General features: G+C 45.9%; 2 protein-coding genes across 6 annotated transcripts in view; one reads left to right on the top strand and one right to left on the bottom strand.

Moving 5' to 3' along the window:
- Positions 1-2,576, bottom strand: part of sctr (secretin receptor) — a 12,704-nt gene extending 10,128 nt beyond the window's left edge. For 2 of the 3 annotated variants that reach the window (XR_015102591.1, XM_086126429.1), the window contains exons 1-6: positions 1,251-1,403; positions 1,105-1,192; positions 787-900; positions 470-576; positions 273-382; positions 72-204 (exon numbers count right to left, since the gene is read on the bottom strand). Coding sequence is in view for 2 of the 3 variants with exons in the window: in XM_086126429.1 (XP_085982555.1) it covers positions 72-204; positions 273-382; positions 470-576; positions 787-900; positions 1,105-1,192; positions 1,251-1,310 (612 nt within the window). In the remaining variant the exon portion in view is untranslated. Of the gene's footprint in view, positions 1-71; positions 205-272; positions 383-469; positions 577-786; positions 901-1,104; positions 1,193-1,250; positions 1,404-2,464 lie in introns of those variants that run through there. The other variant, XM_086126430.1, reaches the window with a different exon arrangement.
- On the top strand, positions 2,495-21,051 carry cfap221 (cilia and flagella associated protein 221). Of its 3 annotated transcripts, none has more exons than XM_086126428.1 (23): positions 2,495-2,664; positions 2,823-2,923; positions 3,172-3,258; positions 3,326-3,421; positions 3,510-3,610; positions 3,708-3,811; positions 4,196-4,355; positions 4,708-4,816; positions 5,005-5,134; positions 5,216-5,303; positions 6,051-6,138; positions 6,234-6,323; positions 8,045-8,140; positions 8,406-8,493; positions 8,639-8,730; positions 14,964-15,041; positions 15,174-15,296; positions 15,370-15,489; positions 15,597-15,682; positions 15,783-15,855; positions 15,950-16,047; positions 19,283-19,375; positions 20,468-21,051. In XM_086126428.1, exons 1-23 carry the CDS (start codon positions 2,574-2,576, stop codon positions 20,472-20,474), a joined length of 2,199 nt encoding a protein of 732 aa, XP_085982554.1. In that variant the 5' UTR covers positions 2,495-2,573; the 3' UTR covers positions 20,475-21,051. The 3 variants fall into 3 exon arrangements, with proteins under 3 accessions (XP_085982554.1, XP_085982539.1, XP_085982546.1); XM_086126413.1 differs by having other exon boundaries at positions 19,511-21,051; XM_086126420.1 differs by having other exon boundaries at positions 2,496-2,664; positions 15,174-15,281; positions 19,511-21,051.

Below are 21,051 nucleotides of genomic sequence, written 5' to 3'. Positions count from 1 at the left end.
TTCATGTTGGAAAAGTGCATGTTCTCCGGTATTATATTTCTAAATTTAAACCAAGAAATTAAAAAAGATACCGGGTAATAGTCACAGTGGTACAGCTCTTCGTTTGTAAATAGCAGCGAGTCCCGGAGGAAGATGAAGACTGCTTTCAGGATGAAGGAGATGAACAGCTGGATGTGAATGTGGTTCCTCGTACAGTGCAACTTCCTGAGCAAAGACACGCACAGTTAATGTGCTATTTACAATATTCTGAGAGGCGGGCTCATGGTTCTCACCTAAAGAGACAGAGAATTGTGATTGCAAGAATTAGAGATATGAGCGAGAGCGCATATCCGGTCGTATACATCCTCTTCACATAGGAGAAATACAAATGGGAATCGGGTGACTGGTGAAGGAAAAGAGAACGTCATTGTACAAAATTCAATCACTTCGATGAATGACACATTGCGGATGTTTATGAGATGATGCAAACCTCGGAGAGAAAGAGAAGCGTCTCATTGAAAGTATAACCACATGCATCTTCATGTGGAATGAGCAGGTCCGTCCAACCACTGGAAGTGCAGTTGCGATAAACTTTACCTTCAAAATATCAAGGACAGTAATTGAAAGCAGATATTTTAATGGCCAAATAAATGGAGATTTCTGCAGACACTTGTGATTGCGTCATTTATTCATCCTTGCTTAAATTCTTGGAAAATAATTAACTACAAGTAATAGCTGGTCTTGGTAAAACGTATGCCAGCTATGTTGATAATATGTTAATAATGTTATATGGATAACGGATTTTACCTTCTGCATTGAACACCTGTGGACACGGTTGAGAGATAGTTTCTCCAAGCGAAGCAGGAGGCCAGCAATTCAGGTCATCCCACATTCCATGACAGTTTACGCTCATATTGCCTTCTTTAGTGGAAAAAATAGATTTTAATGAAAAACAAAAACAAAATTATAATGATGACCACTAGATGTCATTAAAATACTGCATCACATTCCTTTAGGGTTCTTTGAGCACATCTTTTGAGAGTGGCCGGAGGGTTTGATCCTCTTTTTTTTGTTTGTCTGTCCGTTTTACATTATTTAATTTGCAATTTAAAAGTAACGACTCACCCGAACGGAATCGTTGCAGATCTTCCATGCACCTTTCTTCTTCTTTCATAAATTGAACATGCGGATGGCAACTTAATGACCATTTTGCCTGTAAAACAACAAAAGTGTTTTCTTTCTTTCTTAAAATTTGGGCATGCTATATTCACCTGTGGTATAAGTAGCACGCCAACGAGTCCAGCTTTCGTCATTGTGCCGTCCAAGTACATTCTGCCAATTAAAAGAACTATAACTTTCAAATATTGTACCTAATATAGATTCATTCCATCGTGCATTTTGTTAAACGAGACTGGCTTGTGAGAATTGCTCGTACCCGTTCAACTACAATTCAATATAATAAGCCGGGGGGAAAATGAAACTTGTCTGAACTTTCAGAATAATACAGCTCATGCGCAATCGCGTGAATCAATTACTCTGTGGTAGTTTCATAAAAATTTACAGAATTTGTATATATATATATGCTTATTATATCATAAAGAAATTCATGGTATGATGTAAATTTTATTCACCAGCGAAATGTTCTAGCAAGGAGCCTATCACTTTATTTTGAAATGAAAGTTCAAGTTCCCCCGGTTCTATTTTGAACATCATCATGGCTTTACAATGATCGGTGAACTGGAGCGTATACCTGAGTTGCCATTGGTTCACATGGCTTTTGAACCCACCCCCTCGAGCTAAACTGTCACCTTGGTAACGAAAGCGTTTGTCGTGTGTCATACATCAAAAACATTTTTAAAAAGGAGTTTATATTGGGATTATATTGTCCTGTTGAAGTCAACAAATGGTCGCGTCAAGATGGCACCGTCGTAGATGGTCTTAACATCAACAAAACAATGTGAGCGAAGCATGGCAAAATATTTAGTTACTAGATTGTAATGCGTCATGAAGAACCAACGTCGGGCTTTACGTAGAGGGCAAATGATGACGGTTTCCTTACGGGCTGCACATAGTTTTCCTTAGTTTTGTTTTCCCACGAGACAATGGTAAAACTGTGTTAAAAATGGCGCCAGTCAAACCGGCTAGAAGGTATAACGAAATGACTGTTGTTAGCCCTTTAGCCTTCTTGTTGACGCCGTCAGTGTTACTTATGTGACAATAATACATGTTGACATCCATCTATCCACTTTCCACTAAATAGGTTCTCGGGACTTGGCGTCAAACCAATGCAGACGACACTGGACTGGTTGCCAGTCAGTCACAGTGTCCATATAAAAGAGTCACTGAGTGGGAACTGAGCCCAGGACGTTAGGCGAGTGAACCACTACACTATCAGAAATGACGTGTTCCTTCAAATCTAGCATTTTATCAATTACGGTCACAATTGCAGCGATGGGAGTTTCCCCAAACAGAACATTTGAATTACCTGCTTGATTCATCTCATAAAATAAGTACACTGCTTGTCTCATGTACAGTTCTCCAGCTGCTTGTCGTTGGTCTTGCACAGCTGCGACTGACCCGTGACTCCCTGGAGGATGGCCGTCTCTGCTCCCCTGACGCCGCTTCCTCTGACCCAGTTGGTGGAGGACGGAAGGAGCAGCGTGCCGAACCATCTCCTGGAGTCCAGTACATATTGAGCGGCATGATGGCTGCATTTAGTTCACTACTTCTGAATAAATTTATTCTACCATGCATTATTCTGCCATGCATACACGCGTTAACTAAATGAAGGGAATCCATTTGGTTCGTAATTCAAAATCCTAACTTTTTTTTTACCCACACAGAAATCTATGTCAAAGAGAAGAGCAATGGTTTGATCCAAGTGGATCCTTCTGAACTTCATTTCAGTGGCTTCAAGCTAGAGAAGGACTATGTGAAGAGCGTGGTGAGAAAAATCCAACTCTAATCTGCATGTTCTTAATGTTCCGCTCTAATTCATCCCAATTTCTTAATCACAAGTAAACATTAAATATACAATTAGCTCGCATTATAAATTCCTCTCATTTGAGTTGATGAATGAATGAAGACATGATTTTCCATCATATATGCTTGATGAATGTCGATGTAAGCATCGAGAGTGTCGAAATGGTGCTCTCGAGTGCACATGATGAAACCCTTTTCCCTTCTACTCAGAAACTAATCAACATCTCATCTCGAGTGCTAAATATTCACATCATCCCCACCCAAACCAAGCATTTCCGAACAAACTACGCCAAAAAGGTATGCTTAACCGCAGTAAGGTGAAGCGCCAACTTTGTCCATTTTGACTGATCTGACTTCCCTCAAGTGTCGTCTCATTCCTGGCCTCGCCTACACAGTGAAGGTCAAATTCTGTCCCCACGAGTGGACTCGTGTCTCCGACTGTATTCGGGTTCACTGTGAGGTAAGCGTGCAAGCAACCTTCTCTTGACCGTGCCTGCGTGTTCTCATGGCCTGTGCTATGTCTGCTCTTGCTCTGCCCCCATGTTAAGGACGATGAGAACCTTTTAATTCCAGTTCACGCTTACCCCGCTACCGCTCATGTGCATATCCCGACGCGCGTTGATTTACCAGCTGCGCCGCTTGGACAGAGGTATGTGTTTGTGTGTGTGAGTAGGAATCTTTGTCAAGACATTTCTTGTAGATAAGCAAGAACAAGCTAATGTTTTCATGTGTGACCTGTCCTACAGCGTGAGCCACATCATTCCACTGAGCTGCAGATCTCCCGCCGATTTGGAGTTTGAAGTGCACCTCATTGAGCCACATGAGGCCTTTTCCATTCACCCACTCACAGGTAGCTATAACTTGACAACATTTGTGTAAGCTGTCTGCCTGGTTTCCTCAGCTCAGCACAGTTAACACAACCTTTCTGGAGTGCAGCTCTGCTGTGTTTTCTCCCAAATACTTGCTTGTCCGTTGTGTATTTAATAAATCATGGCCGAGGAAGCCGCACTTTCCACACGTTAATCTTGTCCATGCTCTGGGAAGCATCAGCACTTGAGTTTGGAACTCTACCAGATGTGTTGTAACGTGGCTATTTCGGTTGCTTTTTCAAATGCAATGGCCGCTAGCTGTTCCCTGTCAATACAAAGTAGGTGAATAATTGTATTTTGTGGAGATCATCATCATGGTCAGCATCATCATCAGCATGGATTTTGACCACGGTTCTGTTTTTCAGGTGTGATCCCAGCCAATGGTCAATCAAAAATCACCATTACCTTCAGACCCTGCCGCTATGAGACATGTCAGGTTACCGTTCGGCTGCTTGTCTCACAATTCAACACCAAATCCTACCTCTGTACTGTTACCGGAAGCTCCGCCCCTCTTCTCGCTGTCAGGTATTCGCAGAATAAGTTACAGCAGTTCCCTCGAGCATCAAATAAACGCACTCGTGTGACTTTGGCTATTCTCTTCCATTGCTTTATTGTGAGAAAGAGGATGCCATCCATCATCTGCAACCGCTGCATCCATGACACTACCCTCGATGTTATGTCAGCCTAAAAGTTAATCATTCGTGGACACGATCGACGCAATTATGACAAGATGTTCATCACTTGAACCAAATAGTTGAACTAAATGCACATTTTTATAGCGTCATACAAAAAAAAAAAAAAGCAGATGTTTAGCTTTTGCTTGACAGCGTTGCTTCTGTATATTTTTTTAAATGTCTATTTCACCTGCTTGGATTAGGGAACTTGCTCTTGAGGGCACACAGGCCAAAAGTAAAGGATCTTTACCAGCCATCCAAGTCCAAAGTCCAGTCAAACAAAAGTTTGCCAAGGATGTCGTCAAACCCAAGGTAATGCTTCAGAAGTCTCTTCACTTTTTTCTATTGGGTCATTTTTTGTGCATCGTGATTCAATGAAGTTAGAACTGAGCTGCTGAATTATGCATTTTACGGTACACTATTATGACCAAGGAGCAATGTAATTTTCCCTCTGCTTCTTCTCTTCACTTCATGCTGCGACTGCTTCACATATCCCGCAGGGTGCCTTAGGGGGTCCAAGTGGGAGCAAGCCAGGACCAAAGTCACTTGTGGATGCCTCCACTCACGCAGGGGTGGCAAAGATGTTGCAGAAGGACAGCAGCAAACTTGGCACTGAACACCCGAGTGAGGGTATGTGCGTGTCATTGAACTACCCCTGCTGCTGTGTGGATGTTGGAATGTCTGAGCCCCCTTTTTTTTAATCCTTGTTAGGTCTTCAGACCAGGCAGAAGAAGGAGGCTCTTTTCCTAAAAAGGGTTCAACAAAATGTTAAAGAAGAGCAAATCAACCGACTGAAATTGTAGGTTGAATCATAATCCTCTCTTCCTTGAGTGAGTTTATCGGTTTGATCTTTGCATTTACTTTATTTCAAATTATGTCTGCCTTACCCACTTCACTTACGACAGTGACGTTTTGAGATGCACCGATTAGCGAATTACTACCATCAAACATCATAGATGTTACATCTGACATTCATACCTTGAGGCATGGGCAAAAATTGCCACGTAATCCAAAATCTTGTCAAAAATCTTTTCAACTGAGTCAAACTGTTAGTGCCAGAAAGTTTCAACACCATATTTTGTTCCATTGGCGGCCCGGTGGTTGAGTGGTTAGCGCAGCGACCTCACAGTGTAGAGGTACCCGGTCGATTCCAGCTCCGACCTTCCTGTGTGGAGTTTGCATGTTCTCCCTGTGCCTGCGTGGGTTTTCTCCGGGTGCTCCGGTTTTCTCCCACATTCCAAAAACATGCATGGCAGGCTGTTTGAACACTCCAAATTGTCCCTGGGTGTGAGTGTGAGCGCGGATGGTTGTTCGTCTCTGTGTGCCCTGCGATTGGCTGGCAAACGGTTCGGGGTGTCCCCTGCCTACTGTCCGAAGACAACTGGGATAGGCTCCAGCACCCCCCACCCCCCCGACCCTTGTGAGGATGAAGTGGTTCAGAAAATGGATGGATGGATGGATTTTGTTCCATTTCCACATCCTGTTTGGGCACCAGCCTACTGTCCCGATACTTTTGTTCATGTCGTGAATATAATATCACCACTAGACAAGTCCATCTGGGTAAGGATCCAGTGTCAGAATCGACCAGAAGCCAAGTATTGGAGGACAGGCTGGTTGCTTTGCAACAGTACAAGGTAAACGTGATTGTACTTCTACCGCACATCTTTGCACCGTTCCTGAACAGTTTTGATTGGAGCAATCTTGCCTTGTGCTCATGTCATGACTGCAGGTCAGGAAGGGAGATGTAAGGCGAGAGGAAGACTTTACAAGCGGACCTCCAAAACTTTACTCAATACGACTCATTTGTGACGGAGGGCAGGTAAGCACGGCGTTTTACCCCGAGGGTGGCTTTGTTTTTGCTTTCCAAACAGGCCCCTCTCACATGAAAACATCACTGCTGCTTGGGGAATCTACACGCACATTTAGTATTTAGTTTGTCGAGGTCTGAAGAAATAGTTTGACGTCCTCAATGGGCCTCATTCACTTATTGCGTGTACACACCGTTCATTCCTCTATGAATACATCCGCCGCTGTTGGTGTGTCTGCAGTTTTTACACAATGGGCAGATTGTACAAGTACGCTTTGAGTGCGCACCCAGAAGAGCCATTTATCCACTCACATTTCTCTGTTTATTCAAGGCTACCACATTGTCATATTGATCCAGTACACATGCATGCGACAAAACAACACACATTTCCTGACATTTACAGTTACAAACGACTGTCAACAAGATCAAAGGCACACACGCGCGCGCACACACGCGCACACACACACACACACACACACTGAGGCTTGCTTGTGGCACCACTCTGACTAACATATATAGATATTCTCTAACTCAGGGGTGCCCCAACCTTTTGGATCAAAGATCTACTTTTCGATCAACTAACCTCCCGGGATCTACCCTTACCGGCACACGTGCGCGCGCACACACACGCGCACACGCACTCCATGATGAGAAACAGCCTGAAACTGAGGCATGCGATGCACTTTTGCAGCCTGTTAACTATCGTAGCTGACACGTACCGTTTTAAAGTGCTTCCCTGGGCCCTCCTAGATTCCTATTCTTTGCCCGTGCCCTCGGTGAATTGTACACGAAGCAAACTCTGAATGAGAATAATGACGATAAAAGATAGAGCGCAACAGTTCTGATCACAAGCTGCAATTGCAGACTGCTGAGCGCTAACAGCGCTTCTGGTGACGTAATCACGCGCCACCGTAAATTCAAGATTTACCTGCTTTATTTTATTTTTTTAATATTTTTTGGGTGAAAATGAGACTGATAAGATGATTAGGGTGCAGTGTACATTAACACAAAAAAATATATTACTAACATGTACAAAGACACACAAATGGTTGTTTGTTTTTTTTCTCCTCGACACTCCTCGGATCTACTTGGGACCTGTCTTAGATCTACCGGTAGATCAGGATCGACCTAATGGGCACCCTGCTCTAACTTGTTCCAATGCTAATTTCACGAATTCTATTGACTACAAATCTCTTTTTGCTGTCCTATTTTTATCTATTACTATCTACCGTAATTACTAACAATTTGTACACTGTTTGTTCATTCTCGGCTCTTAAGTCATTTTTCCGTTGCATGTTTTGCGCGCACAGTTCTGTCATTTAACTTTGGAATGAATTAAAAATGACTGACATCATCATTGTCAGTTTCTGTGCTGAGCAAGCTTTGAACATTTTGAAAATGGGATCAAGTTATGAATGTTTTTTGGGCCATCTCTTGTGTCTTATAAACATTCAGTATTTGCTGAGATGCCGATAAACAGATGCCCGTTTATAGATAAATTGGGGAAAATTTCAGCTCTCGTTTGAAACTCATTCTGATTCATCAACATGCTCGGTGCTCGGAAAAAAATGGGCCGGTATGCACGCATCATGAAACCGAGGGCAATTTTGCATACGCGCTCAACTTACTCGCTGAGTAAGAACACTTCTCAGCATTTCTTCGTGAACGAACTCCATTGTCCTGACACCATGTACACGTGTGAGAGTAACATGCATTTTTGGATGCCCCTCTAGGTCCCCAAGGGAGCCCCATCTTTCCAATTTCACCCCAGCTTTCAGTGGGTGCTAAAACAGAGGGCCTTAAAACTCTTCCAGCAGGCAGCACGCAGGGTACACACACACACACACACACACACACACACACACACACACACACACACGCACACACACACATACACACACAGCCTTCAAATACTTTCATTAAAATCTGTGCTTTTTTGCACAGTCCTTCATATTGAAGAGAGCGATAATCCCACATGGACGTATTTTTCGAAACAATAAAAAAAAGGGGGTTTAAAACACTAGTTTTGTGCGGACGAACCCTCCAACGCATCAAACTGTGCCTGATTAAACCCGCACAGTGCTGCCCTCACAGGTCGTGATGCAGTGTCGCATGAAGCGGACCTTGGCCTTGTGGAGGAATCTACCAGACGCTGCGGCAGGCTTGCTCTCGGCCAATAAAGGTCTTTATCACCCCTGAGCGCTCCTTTGAAGCGAATGTCCAAGCCCCCAAAAGAGCTATTTGAGGCACTGTGTGCATTGGTTCACGATGCGAAGGTGACTCTTGGCGTCGGTTCAAGTTAACTTCTGTCATTTGATGTTTCTCAGTTGAAGAGGAGGAGGCGTGTGTTATGAAGATCACCCCAGAAAGAATCTTTCCATCTTCCTTCCCACTTTTCACAGATGAAGCTGATCCGCTGGTGAGTACTTTCTGGAACCAAAAGCGCAAATTCACATCCACGGCTACATCATTAGCGAAACAGTACTTGAATAATCAACGGAGTTTATTCAAATCACAATCTGGTGTGACATCAAATCTGCCTTTGCATGAAATCATAAGAGAAGCAGTTACATGATGCCTGCCTATAGAGACTATAAAAATGTCCCCCGTATGTTGTGGAGCGGTAGCGAATGGGCCAAAGGATTCCATTTTGGTGCATCTCCACAACACAGCAAAGTAGAGCATTTTTTGCATTGACATGACTTATTTCTTTGTGAGGAACACAATAAGTCTGACAAAACACACATGTGCAGTATCAGGGGTATCAATGAAGGCGTCAAATTTGATGCAGGTCCGATTTAGTCTTGTTCCACATTTGCAGAAATCTTTGCGCGCGATCCTTTGTTTGATTCTAGTTTTGTGTGCAAGGGTATATTTTTAAAATAATTATTACTATTATTATTTTTGGGGGGCATAGGTATATTGTGCAGGTGTCATGTTACCTAATGATGTGGTCGCTGAATGTTGAAAAGGTTTGTTTCTGAAACTCGCTGACTCTTGAAATATGTCTTCCCAACTAAAAGTGCACCTTTGAAGAGGTTTTACTTTGTCCAAGTAAATGCGTTATTTATAACAGTTCTGTGACGGTGAAGAGATAAGGTTTGTCTTTCACAGAATTTGGTACCAATAAAATTTGGAGGAAAAACATTGACGGGGTGCCCATCGCAAAAATGTGGTGACATTTTCGTGACAGTCCTACCTACTAGCTATTGTCATCTTAGCATCATTTTAATGGTTGGGACCAACGTGCTACATCATACTGGACATGGTTTCTCAAAATTTGGGTCAAGAAATTCATAACTGAGGTAAGATTTATTGATTTGACCTATTTTTGACCTTCAAATTAAAGACAGCCGGTCAATATTTTCAAAATTATTCAGTTATTTACATAGAAGCAGATTGCTGCTGTAGAAGCATGACAGCAGAGTAACACAGTGCCTCAGTGTAACGCAACTACATGGTAATGGTTGTATGGTGGCACCACAGACTCATGTTCATCAAAATCTTCCCCTGAGATGTCATGGAGAGGCCCAGTCATCTTAGTCACTCAGAGGCTTCCGATCTGGCATTTCAGAACTTGAATGACTGAGCAATGCCACTTTCTTTCTTTGTGCGTTCTCAAGCTTCTCTGAACCTGAGCGTGAGATACAACATGATGTATGTCATTATTCCCTGACTCATCTTGCCTTGAAATGGTAGCGTATATAAACATGACCAAATTTGTTAAAGGCCCGGCCAGTATTTGGCTGCCCCATTTTTCCGACTTGAGTTCATTGGATGATTCACGAGGCTTGAAACGTTTGAGGACACAGTGCTAGTGCCTTGTTTTTCATGCTGCATTCACATAAGATGAAAATGAGGGTGTTTGGTGGAGGGGCGCATCAGTAAAGTACCAATAAAAGCGACTTATCAGCTCTCTATCTAGGCTAGACCTATCGGTGCACTTGCTATACGGGGCTATGCCCATCCACCAACGCCTGTAAAGTATGAGCCTTAATGGAGACTTCTTTCTTCTTACTTTCTTTCTTTTCTGATTGATATAAAAATGATTTATTAGATATAAACACATAACGGGGTAGGACTAGATACATTGTTTTACTTCTTCCTACTCCCTTGAACATAATAACTGTGTTGAATGAAGACTGATTTCTTTCTTTTTTTACTATTTTATTTACCTTATTTTCTGTCAAATTATTACTGTATGTTTTATGTTCAATAAACAAACCAAAGATGAAAGAAAGAAAGCTTCTAAACAACTTGGGGCTTCGTCTCATGGATGCCCACCATATAGTCAGTGGAATCGCTCCGTGTTCATTACCGATCAGGCAGCCAAGAAACTTGCCTACGCTCCAGGCGAGTGTGGCTGTGAAGAGTGCCTCATTTTTGGAGAGGCGGTGGAGGGCGTAGCCCTTGGAGGTGGACTTGGAAAATAAATTAGTCAAGCTAACCCTGCTGGATTGAAATTGAATATATAATCCCCTATTTTTTATGAAAAGCCTTTCGGAATGCATTGTGTTGATATTTTGGGGACTTAATCAAAGAAAGCAAATCTGGCAATGCATCTGAGCTGCTCATTTCTTCATTCTCTTTTACGTCAACGATGGAGAGTCTAATCCTTGGGATATTTTCAGAAGTTGAAGTGGACATTGAGTAGATCTATCCATCCATCCATCCATCCATCCATCATCTACCGCTTATCCGGGGCCGGGTCGCGGGGGCAACAGCTTTAGCAGGGAAGCCCAGACTTCCCTCTCCCTAGCTACTTCTTCCAGCTCTCCCCGGGGGATCCCGAGACGTTCCCAGGCCAGCTGGGTGACATAGTCTCTCCAGCGTGTCCTGGGTCTTCCTCGGGGTCTCCTCCCGGTGGGACATGCCCGGAACACCTCACCAGGGAGGCGCTCAGGGGGCAACCGAATCAGATGCCCAAGCCACCTCATCTGGCTCCTCTCGATGTGGAGGAGAAGCGGCTCGACTCTGAGCCCCTCCCGGATGACCGAGCTTCTCACCTTATCTCTAAGGGAGAGCCCGGACACCCTGCGGAGGAAACTCATTTCGGCCGCTTGTAACCGGGATCTCGTTCTTTCGGTCACGACCCATAGCTCGTGACCATAGATGAGGGTTGGAACGTAGATCGACCGGTAAATTGAGAGCTTCGCCCTTTGGCTCAGCTCCTTCTTCACCACGACAGACCGATACAACGTCCGCATCACAGCAGACGCTGCACCGATCCGCCTGTCGATCTCCCGCTCCCACCTGCCCCCACTCGTGAACAAGACCCCAAGATACTTGAACTCCTCCACTTGGGGCAAGATCTCCTCCCCGACCCGGAGGGGACACTCCACCCTTTTCCGACTGAGGACCATGGTTTCAGATTTGGAGGTGCTGATCTTCATCCCAACCGCTTCACACTCGGCTGCGAAACGCTCCAGTGAGAGTTGGAGAGACCCGTTTGAAGGAGCCAACAGCACCACATCATCTGCAAAAAGCAGGGATGCAATACTGAGGCCCCCAAAACGGATCCCCTCAACGCTTCGGCTGCGCCTAGAAATTCTGTCCATAAAGGTTATGAACAGAATCGGCGACAAAGGGCAGCCTTGGCGGAGTCCTACCCCCACTGGAAACGATTCCGACTTACTGCCGGCAATGCGGACCAAACTCTGACATCGGTGGTATAGCGACCGAACAGCCCGTATCAGGGGGTTCGGTACCCCATACCCACGAAGCACCCCCCACAGAACTCCCCGAGGGACACGGTCAAACGCCTTCTCCAAGTCCACAAAACACATGTAGACTGGTTGGGCGAATTCCCACATACCCTCGAGGACCCTGCTAAGGGTGTAGAGCTGGTCCACTGTTCCACGGCCGGGACGAAAACCACACTGCTCCTCCTCAATCTGAGGCTCGACTTCCTGACGGACCCTCCTCTCCAGCACCCCTGAATAGACCTTACCAGGGAGGCTGAGGAGTGTGATCCCTCTGTAGTTGGAACACACCCTCCGGTCCCCCTTTTTAAAAAGAGGGACTACCACCCCGGTCTGCCAATCCAGAGGCACTCTCCCTGTTGACCACGCGATGTTGCAGAGGCGTGTCAACCAGGACAGCCCCACAACATCCAGAGCCTTGAGGAACTCCGGGCGGATCTCATCCACCCCCGGGGCCTTGCCACCGAGGAGCTTTTTAACCACATCGGTGACTTCAACCACAGAGATAGGAGAGCCCACCTCAGAATCCCCAGGCTCTGCTTCCTCCAAGGAAGGCGTGTTGGTGGGGTTGAGGAGGTCTTCAAAGTACTCTGCCCACCGATTCACAACGTCCCGAGTCGAAGTCAGCAGCGCCCCATCCCCACTGTACACAGTGTTAGTGGTGCACTGCTTCCCCCTCCTGAGACGTCGGATGGTGGACCAGAATTTCCTCGAAGCCGTCCGGAAGTCGGCGTCCATGGCCTCACCGAACTCTTCCCACGCTCGGGTTTTTGCCTCGGCGACCACCGAAGCCGCCTTCCGCTTGGCCAGTCGATACCCGTCAGCTGCCTCTGGGGTCCCACAGGCCATAAAGGCTCGATAGGACTCCTTCTTCAGCTTGACGGCATCCCTTACTGCTGGTGTCCACCAGCGAGTACGGGGGTTGCCGCCACGACAGGCACCAACCACCTTACGGCCACAACTCAGATTGGCCGCCTCAACAATAGAGGCACGGAACATGGTCCACTCGGGCTCAATGTCCCCCGCCTCCCCCGGAACATGGGAAAAGCTCTGTCGGAGGTGGGAGTTGAAACTCCTTCTGACAGGGGATTCCGCCAGACGCTCCCAACAAACCCTCACAATACGTTTGGGTCTGCCAGGACGGACCGGCATCTTCCCCCACCATCGGAGCCTACTCACCACCAGGTGGTGATCAGTTGACAGCTCCGCCCCTCTCTTCACCCGAGTGTCCAGAACATGCGGCCGCAAATCCGATGATACAACTACAAAGTCGATCATCGAACTGCGGCCTAGGGTGTCCTGGTGCCAAGTGCACATATGGACACCCTTATGCTTGAACAAGGTGTTCGTTATGGACAATCCGTGGCGAGCACAGAAGTCCAATAACAAAACACCACTCGAGTTCTGATCGGGGGGGCCGTTCCTCCCAATCACGCCCCTCCAGGTCTCACTGTCATTGCCCACGTGAGCATTGAAGTCCCCCAGCAGAACAAGGGAGTCCCCAGCAGGAGTACTCTCCAGCACACCCTCCAAGGACTCCAAAAAGGGTGGGTATGCTGAGCTGCTGTTTGGTGCATATGCACAAACAACAGTCAGGACCCGTCCGCCCACCCGAAGGCGGAGGGAGGCAACCCTCTCGTCTACCGGTGTGAACCCCAATGTACAGGCACTGAGCCGGGGGGCAATGAGTATGCCCACACCTGCTCTGCGCCTCTCACCTTGAGCAACTCCAGAGTGGAAGAGAGTCCAACCCCTCTCGAGAGAACTGGTACCAGAACCCAGGCTGTGTGTGGAGGCAAGTCCGACTATATCCAGTCGGAAATTCTCTGCCTCACACACCAGCTCGGGCTCCTTCCCTGCCAGAGAGGTGACATTCCATGTCCCAAGAGCTAGCTTCTGCAGCCGAGGATCGGACCGCCAGGGTCCCCGCCTTTGGCTGCCGCCCAGCTCACATTGCACCCGACCCCTTTGGCCCCTCTCATGGGTGGTGAGCCCATGGGAAGGGGGACCCACGTTGCCTCTTCGGGCTGTGCCCGGCCGGGCCCCATGGGTGTAGGCCCGGCCACCAGGCGCTTGCCAACGAGCCCCACCTCCAGGCCTGGCTCCAGAGGGGGGCCCCGGTGACCCGCGTCCGGGCAAGGGAAACCTTGGTCCATATATTTTTGTCATCATAAGGGTTCTTTGAGCCGTGCTTTGTCTGGCCCCTCACCTAGAACCTGTTTGCCATGGGTGACCCTGCCAGGGGCATAAAGCCCCAGACAACTTAGCTCCTAGGATCATTGGGACACACAAACCCCTCCACCACGGTAAGGTGACGACTCACGGAGGGGGTCCACATAAATTTCGGTGCCAATTGATCACCGTTTTGGGTAATTATGAGCAAATTACGTACAATGATTTTCAATGGACAAATATTGTCTCGTTCCTCCTGTGACTGCCATCAAGACATCGGCAGAGGGAGGGAGGGGGCTTGGGGGCTAGCTGTATTGTTGACTGGGAATGGGTGTAGTAATTTATTTACTGATTTCCCAAAAAACAAATTGACAACATTTAAAATGCAAGCGAATATCACCCCCTGCCCTCCCGCCTAGAAAAAAAAATACATCAATTGAGCATGTTAGTGAAAAATGGACCATCCTGGCTGGATGATCCCTTTAACAAGATAGTGTATGTCGTGCTGCTGCATATGAGAGAGGGTATGAGGTAAAAAGTAAAAAGTGGTAGTGGTTCAACGCAGTCGGCGAGAAGGTAGATTTCTTGATGAAGCGAAAGGGGGTCCTATGGGCGAATGTGGGACCCGAGGTGACGAGATGGGGCAAGGCTGACACACAGGCTCGGCCTTTTGTTCTCTACGTTCACAAAACCGCGATAACTCAATGACAACGTCCTGCAGAGAGAGGAAAGTGATTGACTTTAATTTGTGCAAGTGGTGTCTGCTTTCTCTTTGCAGGCGCTTGATTTTTTGGCCTTGCCTGTGGATGCCGTTAATGTGAGGGTGACAACACATGTTCCTACCTTCAAGCTTCAAGTAGGTGCAGTTACTGCTCATCTAAGCGGCGCTCATGTCTCCATGGCAACACATTGCGTGTTCTCACTCACCTCTTGAAATATATTGATGTGTTAGTTACTCTGATTTCTATGATTATTTTCTGTTATTGAGGTTCCTCAGTACTACAAGCTGATGGGCTACCAGCCTGTGTCAGCCTGGGAAGCCTTTAACGCCTTCATTCCCACTACCTTAGCCCGACCACTTCGCACTGGAGATCCAGTAAAGCCACAACACGTAAAGATCAGCTAGTGTCATCATGGATTATCGTATTTACTACGTATCGTTTCTTCATGTTTTTCTTGCCCAGGAGGCTGGTTCCCAGTCACCCACACCAGGGGATGAGGACGAGCAAGATGCCAGTGATCTAAACTTCACATTCCCAAGTGCTCTCCTTCGACCCATTCACGCACACCCACTCAGAATCTTCGTAAGGGTTTTTTATTTTTACATTGCTCATTGATGGATAGTTATGAGCAGTGCTGATAAATCCCAAAAGTATTGGTATACACTTTTCCCATGTGCTGTGTGCTGTAGAACCCAGCTCCTGGCCTCCAGGCCTACAAGCCACCCCCTAAATACCTCGAAAGTGATGTGGACTTTCACCTCTGCCCATTGCCTCGGTAAATGTTTCTTCCTCAGTGCCATTGCAGCATCAATCTTCCATGGATCATCTTATCGCTTATGGTATGAAGCAGTATAATCTTGGCCCTCTCTGTCTAGCTATTCGTCTCCTGGGGGCCCCACAACTGGGATGGAGTCTCAAACCTTACAAATGCAGACCCTGGACCCAAAGGTAAGCAAATTGCTTCAAGGATTTTTTTTCTCTTTAAGCCCGAAGTGAAACCACCTCGAATATATCACGGCATAGTTTACTTTCTTTGTGATAGGGAGCGATCACAGGGTTGAAGACATGGGACAATTTTGATTTGGTAACTGCAACATGTGTATCCAGACAGGCTGCTCTCACCAGCAACATCCTGCATGGGTAGGTGAGACGCGATAATACCTGTGACTGCATCAGTAACATCATTTTATTACCAAAATGTCTTGAAATTAACACCTTTTTGAGGGGCACGTGCATACATGCTTACCCCGAGTGTTTTCACATCATTTGTGTGTCATGGCTGCTACAATTTACATATTGCAGCAGTACGGGGGGAGGCCAATGTGAACACACAGGTACGTGTGCGGGTCTACTGCTACCCCCCCCCCCCTCCTCCAAATGAACAAAAAGTAACGTTGTGTCATACAAAATGAAGCTATTACTGCTCCATAAAAGATATTTAAATCACTTGATTATTTGGTTACTCTGCGACCTAAAAAAAATCAATCAGAAAATCAAGGAAACTGTTCCCAAATTCAAGTCGGGATATCACTATTTTGCACTATTTTGTTTTACTCGCCTAAACATGTCCAGTGGAGTTGAAAATAATTTTGTGTGTGTGTGTGTGTGTGCGTCTGTGTGCCGTTTCGCTACAATGTTCGTGCACTTCTTTTTTTTAACTTCCATTACGATTGGATGCCATAGATATGGGCTTAACAAAACAAACAAACAAACAAACAAACAAAAAGAAACTGTAAACTGTCCCAAAAATTGCATGTTTGAGAGCCATGTGTACACGTACGACATGATGAGAGCTCGCTATGTTGAACAACAGCTGTGCACACTCCTTTTGAGTTGAGCACCTCTATGGCAATGCCAAACTAATGTCCATGCTTTCCGTTGCTTGCCTTTGTTGGTACTATCACCCCTTTGGGATCATCCCCACTGCTAATATGGCCGCCACAGAGACGTATCTTTTAGCCAGCTGGTGCTGTGCATCTGTGATCTAACAGTGGAATAACTATTGATTGTGCCACAGCGCCACTCAACGACAGTGGCCAATTCTGGAACTAACTGACTATGACAACTACTGTCCAAATGCCCATTTTGAGTGGACTAGGAGCTATTTTTTCTTCATCAGCTCCGTAGTCCATCAGTTCCACATTCTTTAAATCAAGGTTCCACTGGATCTCTTGAATATGAGTGAGTCATCTTGACCACACCCAGTCAGCATCAGTGTAAGATAGCAAACAAATTTGCTAATTCTCTTCATAATTTCAGTGTCACAATGAGATGTAAAACTTGAGTGACAATTCCACAAGTGGACTCGATTGGACGTTGACATGCAACGGACGCCAGGTTGCATCTCCCAAATGGATGTTAGTAAAACCTTACTCCTAGGAGCCTTCAAATGAGGGCGCTGAGGTAGCGGCCCAGGATTTTAACTCAGCGATCAGCGCACTTGACTTCCAAGCTGGTGACGTGGTGATGACGCAAATTCGAAACCTGAGTAGGTGTGGCTCTGACAGCACAGAATTGCCGCCATTAGTGTAGTGCCATGACCTGGATTGGGAGTAAGGTTTTTGGGGGAAGACTGTACCAAATGGCAGTTTGACAGAGGCTGAACATGAGTGATCGTAAAGCCTCACTCCTTCAATGAAGGGTATCGCCGGCTGAGTTACCGGCCCGGGACTTTACCTCAGCGGTGAATGCACAAGAGTTCCACGGTGGGGATGTGGTGAAGGCGTGGGTTCGCAACACGAGCAGGTGTGGCTGAACAGCACAGAATCGCCACTGTGAAGATGGAATATGCCATCACCAAAAATTCTCTGTGCACAGATATCAAGCAAAAATGTGACATAGGGCACCTTAGAACACTGCAATGTGGTGCCCCACCGTGGCCTTATCAGTTGCATTGCAGAGGAGCTACTGCACGTGTCGATCTTTTTAACGAGAGTCAATGGCTCAAAAATATGTGCGCCCCAGACTGGAAGTGTGTCATGATTTCATACAACAGAGCGAAACAACTTTACTCATCATTTAAGATAAGAAGATAAGAAAACCTTTATTAGTCTCGCAATGGAGAAATTCCCGATTCACAGCAGCAAAGTTATGAAAGGAAGAAGTAGAACAACAAAATATAGGAGCTGCTGGAAAGGCAGCCACTCACGCGGCGCCATTTTAAAGTCAAAATAACAAAATAACACAACACAACACATAGGACACAGACAGTCGTGCAATCTTCACCACTTTTCTGCATACACTTTGTTCTCTGAAGCAGTTATAGAAGAAAGAGGACAGGATCAAAGTGTCCTTTCACCAGTGGATCAGAGACGTCATGCTGAAAATGTGCACACGTCTGCTACAAGCTAAGTTTTGAAAGCAAACACGAAGCTGTAGCGTCCATTGACGAAAAGAGATCATCTCCTGTCCCATGTAAATCCACTTCAATTCCAAGCCGCGACTCCCAGTTCCACATCCGCATCGGCGCTAACGCTCCTTTCTTCTCATCGTCGGCTCCTCAAGCCTTACATCCATCCAGCCGCAGACCGTTCAACAGTACCGATCTCTCCGCTGAACAAAGCGGGGCTGTGAAAAATGCTGCCCATAACAGGCGCAAGACACAAGCGCCCCGGGACTGTCCAGCAACGACAGTCAAATGGCGCCGACTTTCCTCCCAGTCAAAAACAGTGCTGGTATACCCATGCTGCCGAGAAGGCGCAACCACCAAGCACAGAGTTTCCTCCTTGATGAATGTCGTGGCCAGAAAATGCTGACAAAAGTCCACATCAGGTCCACACGACGTAACAACAAACACAAAGTGACAAAACAAACCAAAAAACAACAAAAAAAGCCAGGCTCATGAGAGCACTTGCCGACGGCTGCCTACTCGGGCGCCATCTTGACTTCCTTATTTACTCTGTAGGTTTTATCCTGCAAAGTTGATCTCCATCCATTTTCTGTACCGCTTATTCTCATTAAGGCCGTGCATGGTCATGATTTTGGAAATATTTTCATTTTAGTTGGAATATTTTCATGAAATTTTCTCTCTGCAAGAAAGGTGCAAAATACACAGATATGTCCAGACCAGTTGTTTTTGGGTACCCTTCAGTGTTTTTCCTCAAGAGAAATGCAAAAAATACTCAACTGAACTGAAATGAACTCTGCTGCTTAGTGGAAGTGCCTGGGAAGAGGCGGAAAGTAAAATGCTTTCATTCAGTTCAGCCATCCCTCAAAGTGCTTTCAGGCGATTGTAGTTTTATCTTTGCTGTTCAAAAGCAGCTGTTGGAAGCCCTTTCATCAAAGTGAGACCGAGTGGATATCTGTCCTCTGTTCTGTCACGTTCCGTCCAGCTTTGCTGCATCAATCAGCGTGTATTTTTGTGTACGTCCTCCAGTTCTTCTGACTATAACAAAGACATCCTGCCTGTCACATCACCTGCTGCTTTCACCCAGCCTCCTGCTTATCTCTCTGGACTTACAGACAAAAGGTGATTGATACTCGAGAATGATTTACGTCTTATTTGACCGCCATCCTTCTTGATTTATTTTTTTAAACATATGTAAAAATTGCTGTGTGTCGCAGCCCATATAAGGACCATAACTGTATATTTGTCTGCAAACAGGTCTGAAGTGATGCTAACCCCGAAAATTATCAAGAGAGATTTCCTTTCTAGGTTCCAGTGACAACCTTCCACAGGTAGAGCAGCTGGTGAGACTGCCGACATGATATATTTTATGTCCAAGCCATAGAGACACAGAGGGCCAAATTCACTTAGGGGCTGAGCGGCTCGTTGTGTGGAGCTAACTGGAAAAAATGGAGCAAACCGAGCATCAGTAACTGAGAGTCCAGGCAGAATGCATCTCTGTTCTGCATTTGCATGTAATTAAATAGGATAGTGTTTGGCGGAGAAATTGCCCACCGCTACGCAAATGAGCCTCATTCGTACTTTGAGCCAAGCAAACAATGTCTATGGAAAGCTGGTGTAAAATTGGCGCTGCTCTGCGGAAGCCTCTTTTTTGAGGGGACACAACCTGCAACGTCTGAGTAATGTGAGAGAACGCTCCTACTTGTACAAGATGTGTTGTCCAAAATTTGGGAGGGGGCAGATGCAAACTACAGGTGCAAATGAAGTGCAATCGAAGGTGCTCTCGGTGGCAGCAGTTCATTCTTTGTGGATTTGGCCCAGAGTTTTTCGATCCTTGAATGCTTACTTATACAACGGGAGCACTTCCTGTACTATCAATAGGATGTTGGCAGGCATTAATTTTACAGATAAGCACATTGTGTCTCTTTTGGGTCAACCAAAACATGGATAAATGAAATTAATGACTGACTTTTAAATCCTCCTCATTCTTCTGGAGAGCTGAAAGAGGCTGCATCGTGCTGCTTTTATTCACGTGATATTGTTTTGTTGTCGTTGCAGAGAAATGTTCTTGTAAAAAAAATATGGCAACAAAATAATACGAGGACCAAAATTTATTTGATAGTCCATTCATTTCAGCCTTTGCATTTTACATTTACAGCTCATCAAAAGATTGCTCAAAATTGGTGACTAAAGCTGCAGGTTGCTCTGTGGCAGGCACTAGAGGCGGCATCTGCAAACAGATGAAGTGGCGTGAGCAAACTGCAGTTGCTTCAAGACCCAGTGATCATCACAAGACTGTTACTGAGCCCCACCAAACCCACCCCTGACAGGCAGACAGACAGACAGACAGACACACACACACACACACACACACACACACACACACACGCGCGCGCACACACACACACACACACACACACACACACACACACTTTTACAGCAATTAAATAAAATATACTTTTTTCAAGGGTATAAATTTGCAATAATGTCTCTATTCATTTCAGAGCTCACAGGTTGGGTGTCATTTCTGCATTTCTGCATTTCTGGGCTTGGTGGTCCATTAAATACCTGTTCTCACCCCTAGAGGGAACTCCAACTCAGTTAGTGACCACAAAGAATGGCAAGCACCGGCATGGATAGGTTTGGCATTTGCGCGTCAATCCGCATGCTAAAGCCTTTGGCAAAGATTCACTTCACTCAGGTCACAGTGGCAGTTATCAAATAAAACTGTTGCAAAGCCTATTATATTATTAATAATCACGCCGTTATATTTTGACTTGTCTGCACCTGACATGTGT

The sequence above is a fragment of the Hippocampus guttulatus genome, chromosome 1 (genome assembly GCF_054856545.1).
Source record: "Hippocampus guttulatus isolate MCC_2025c chromosome 1, RoL_Hgut_1.0, whole genome shotgun sequence".
NCBI classification, from domain to species: domain Eukaryota; kingdom Metazoa; phylum Chordata; class Actinopteri; order Syngnathiformes; family Syngnathidae; genus Hippocampus; species Hippocampus guttulatus.
The sequence above is the reverse complement of the archived record's forward strand: the minus strand, read 5'-3'. Positions and strand labels throughout refer to the sequence as shown.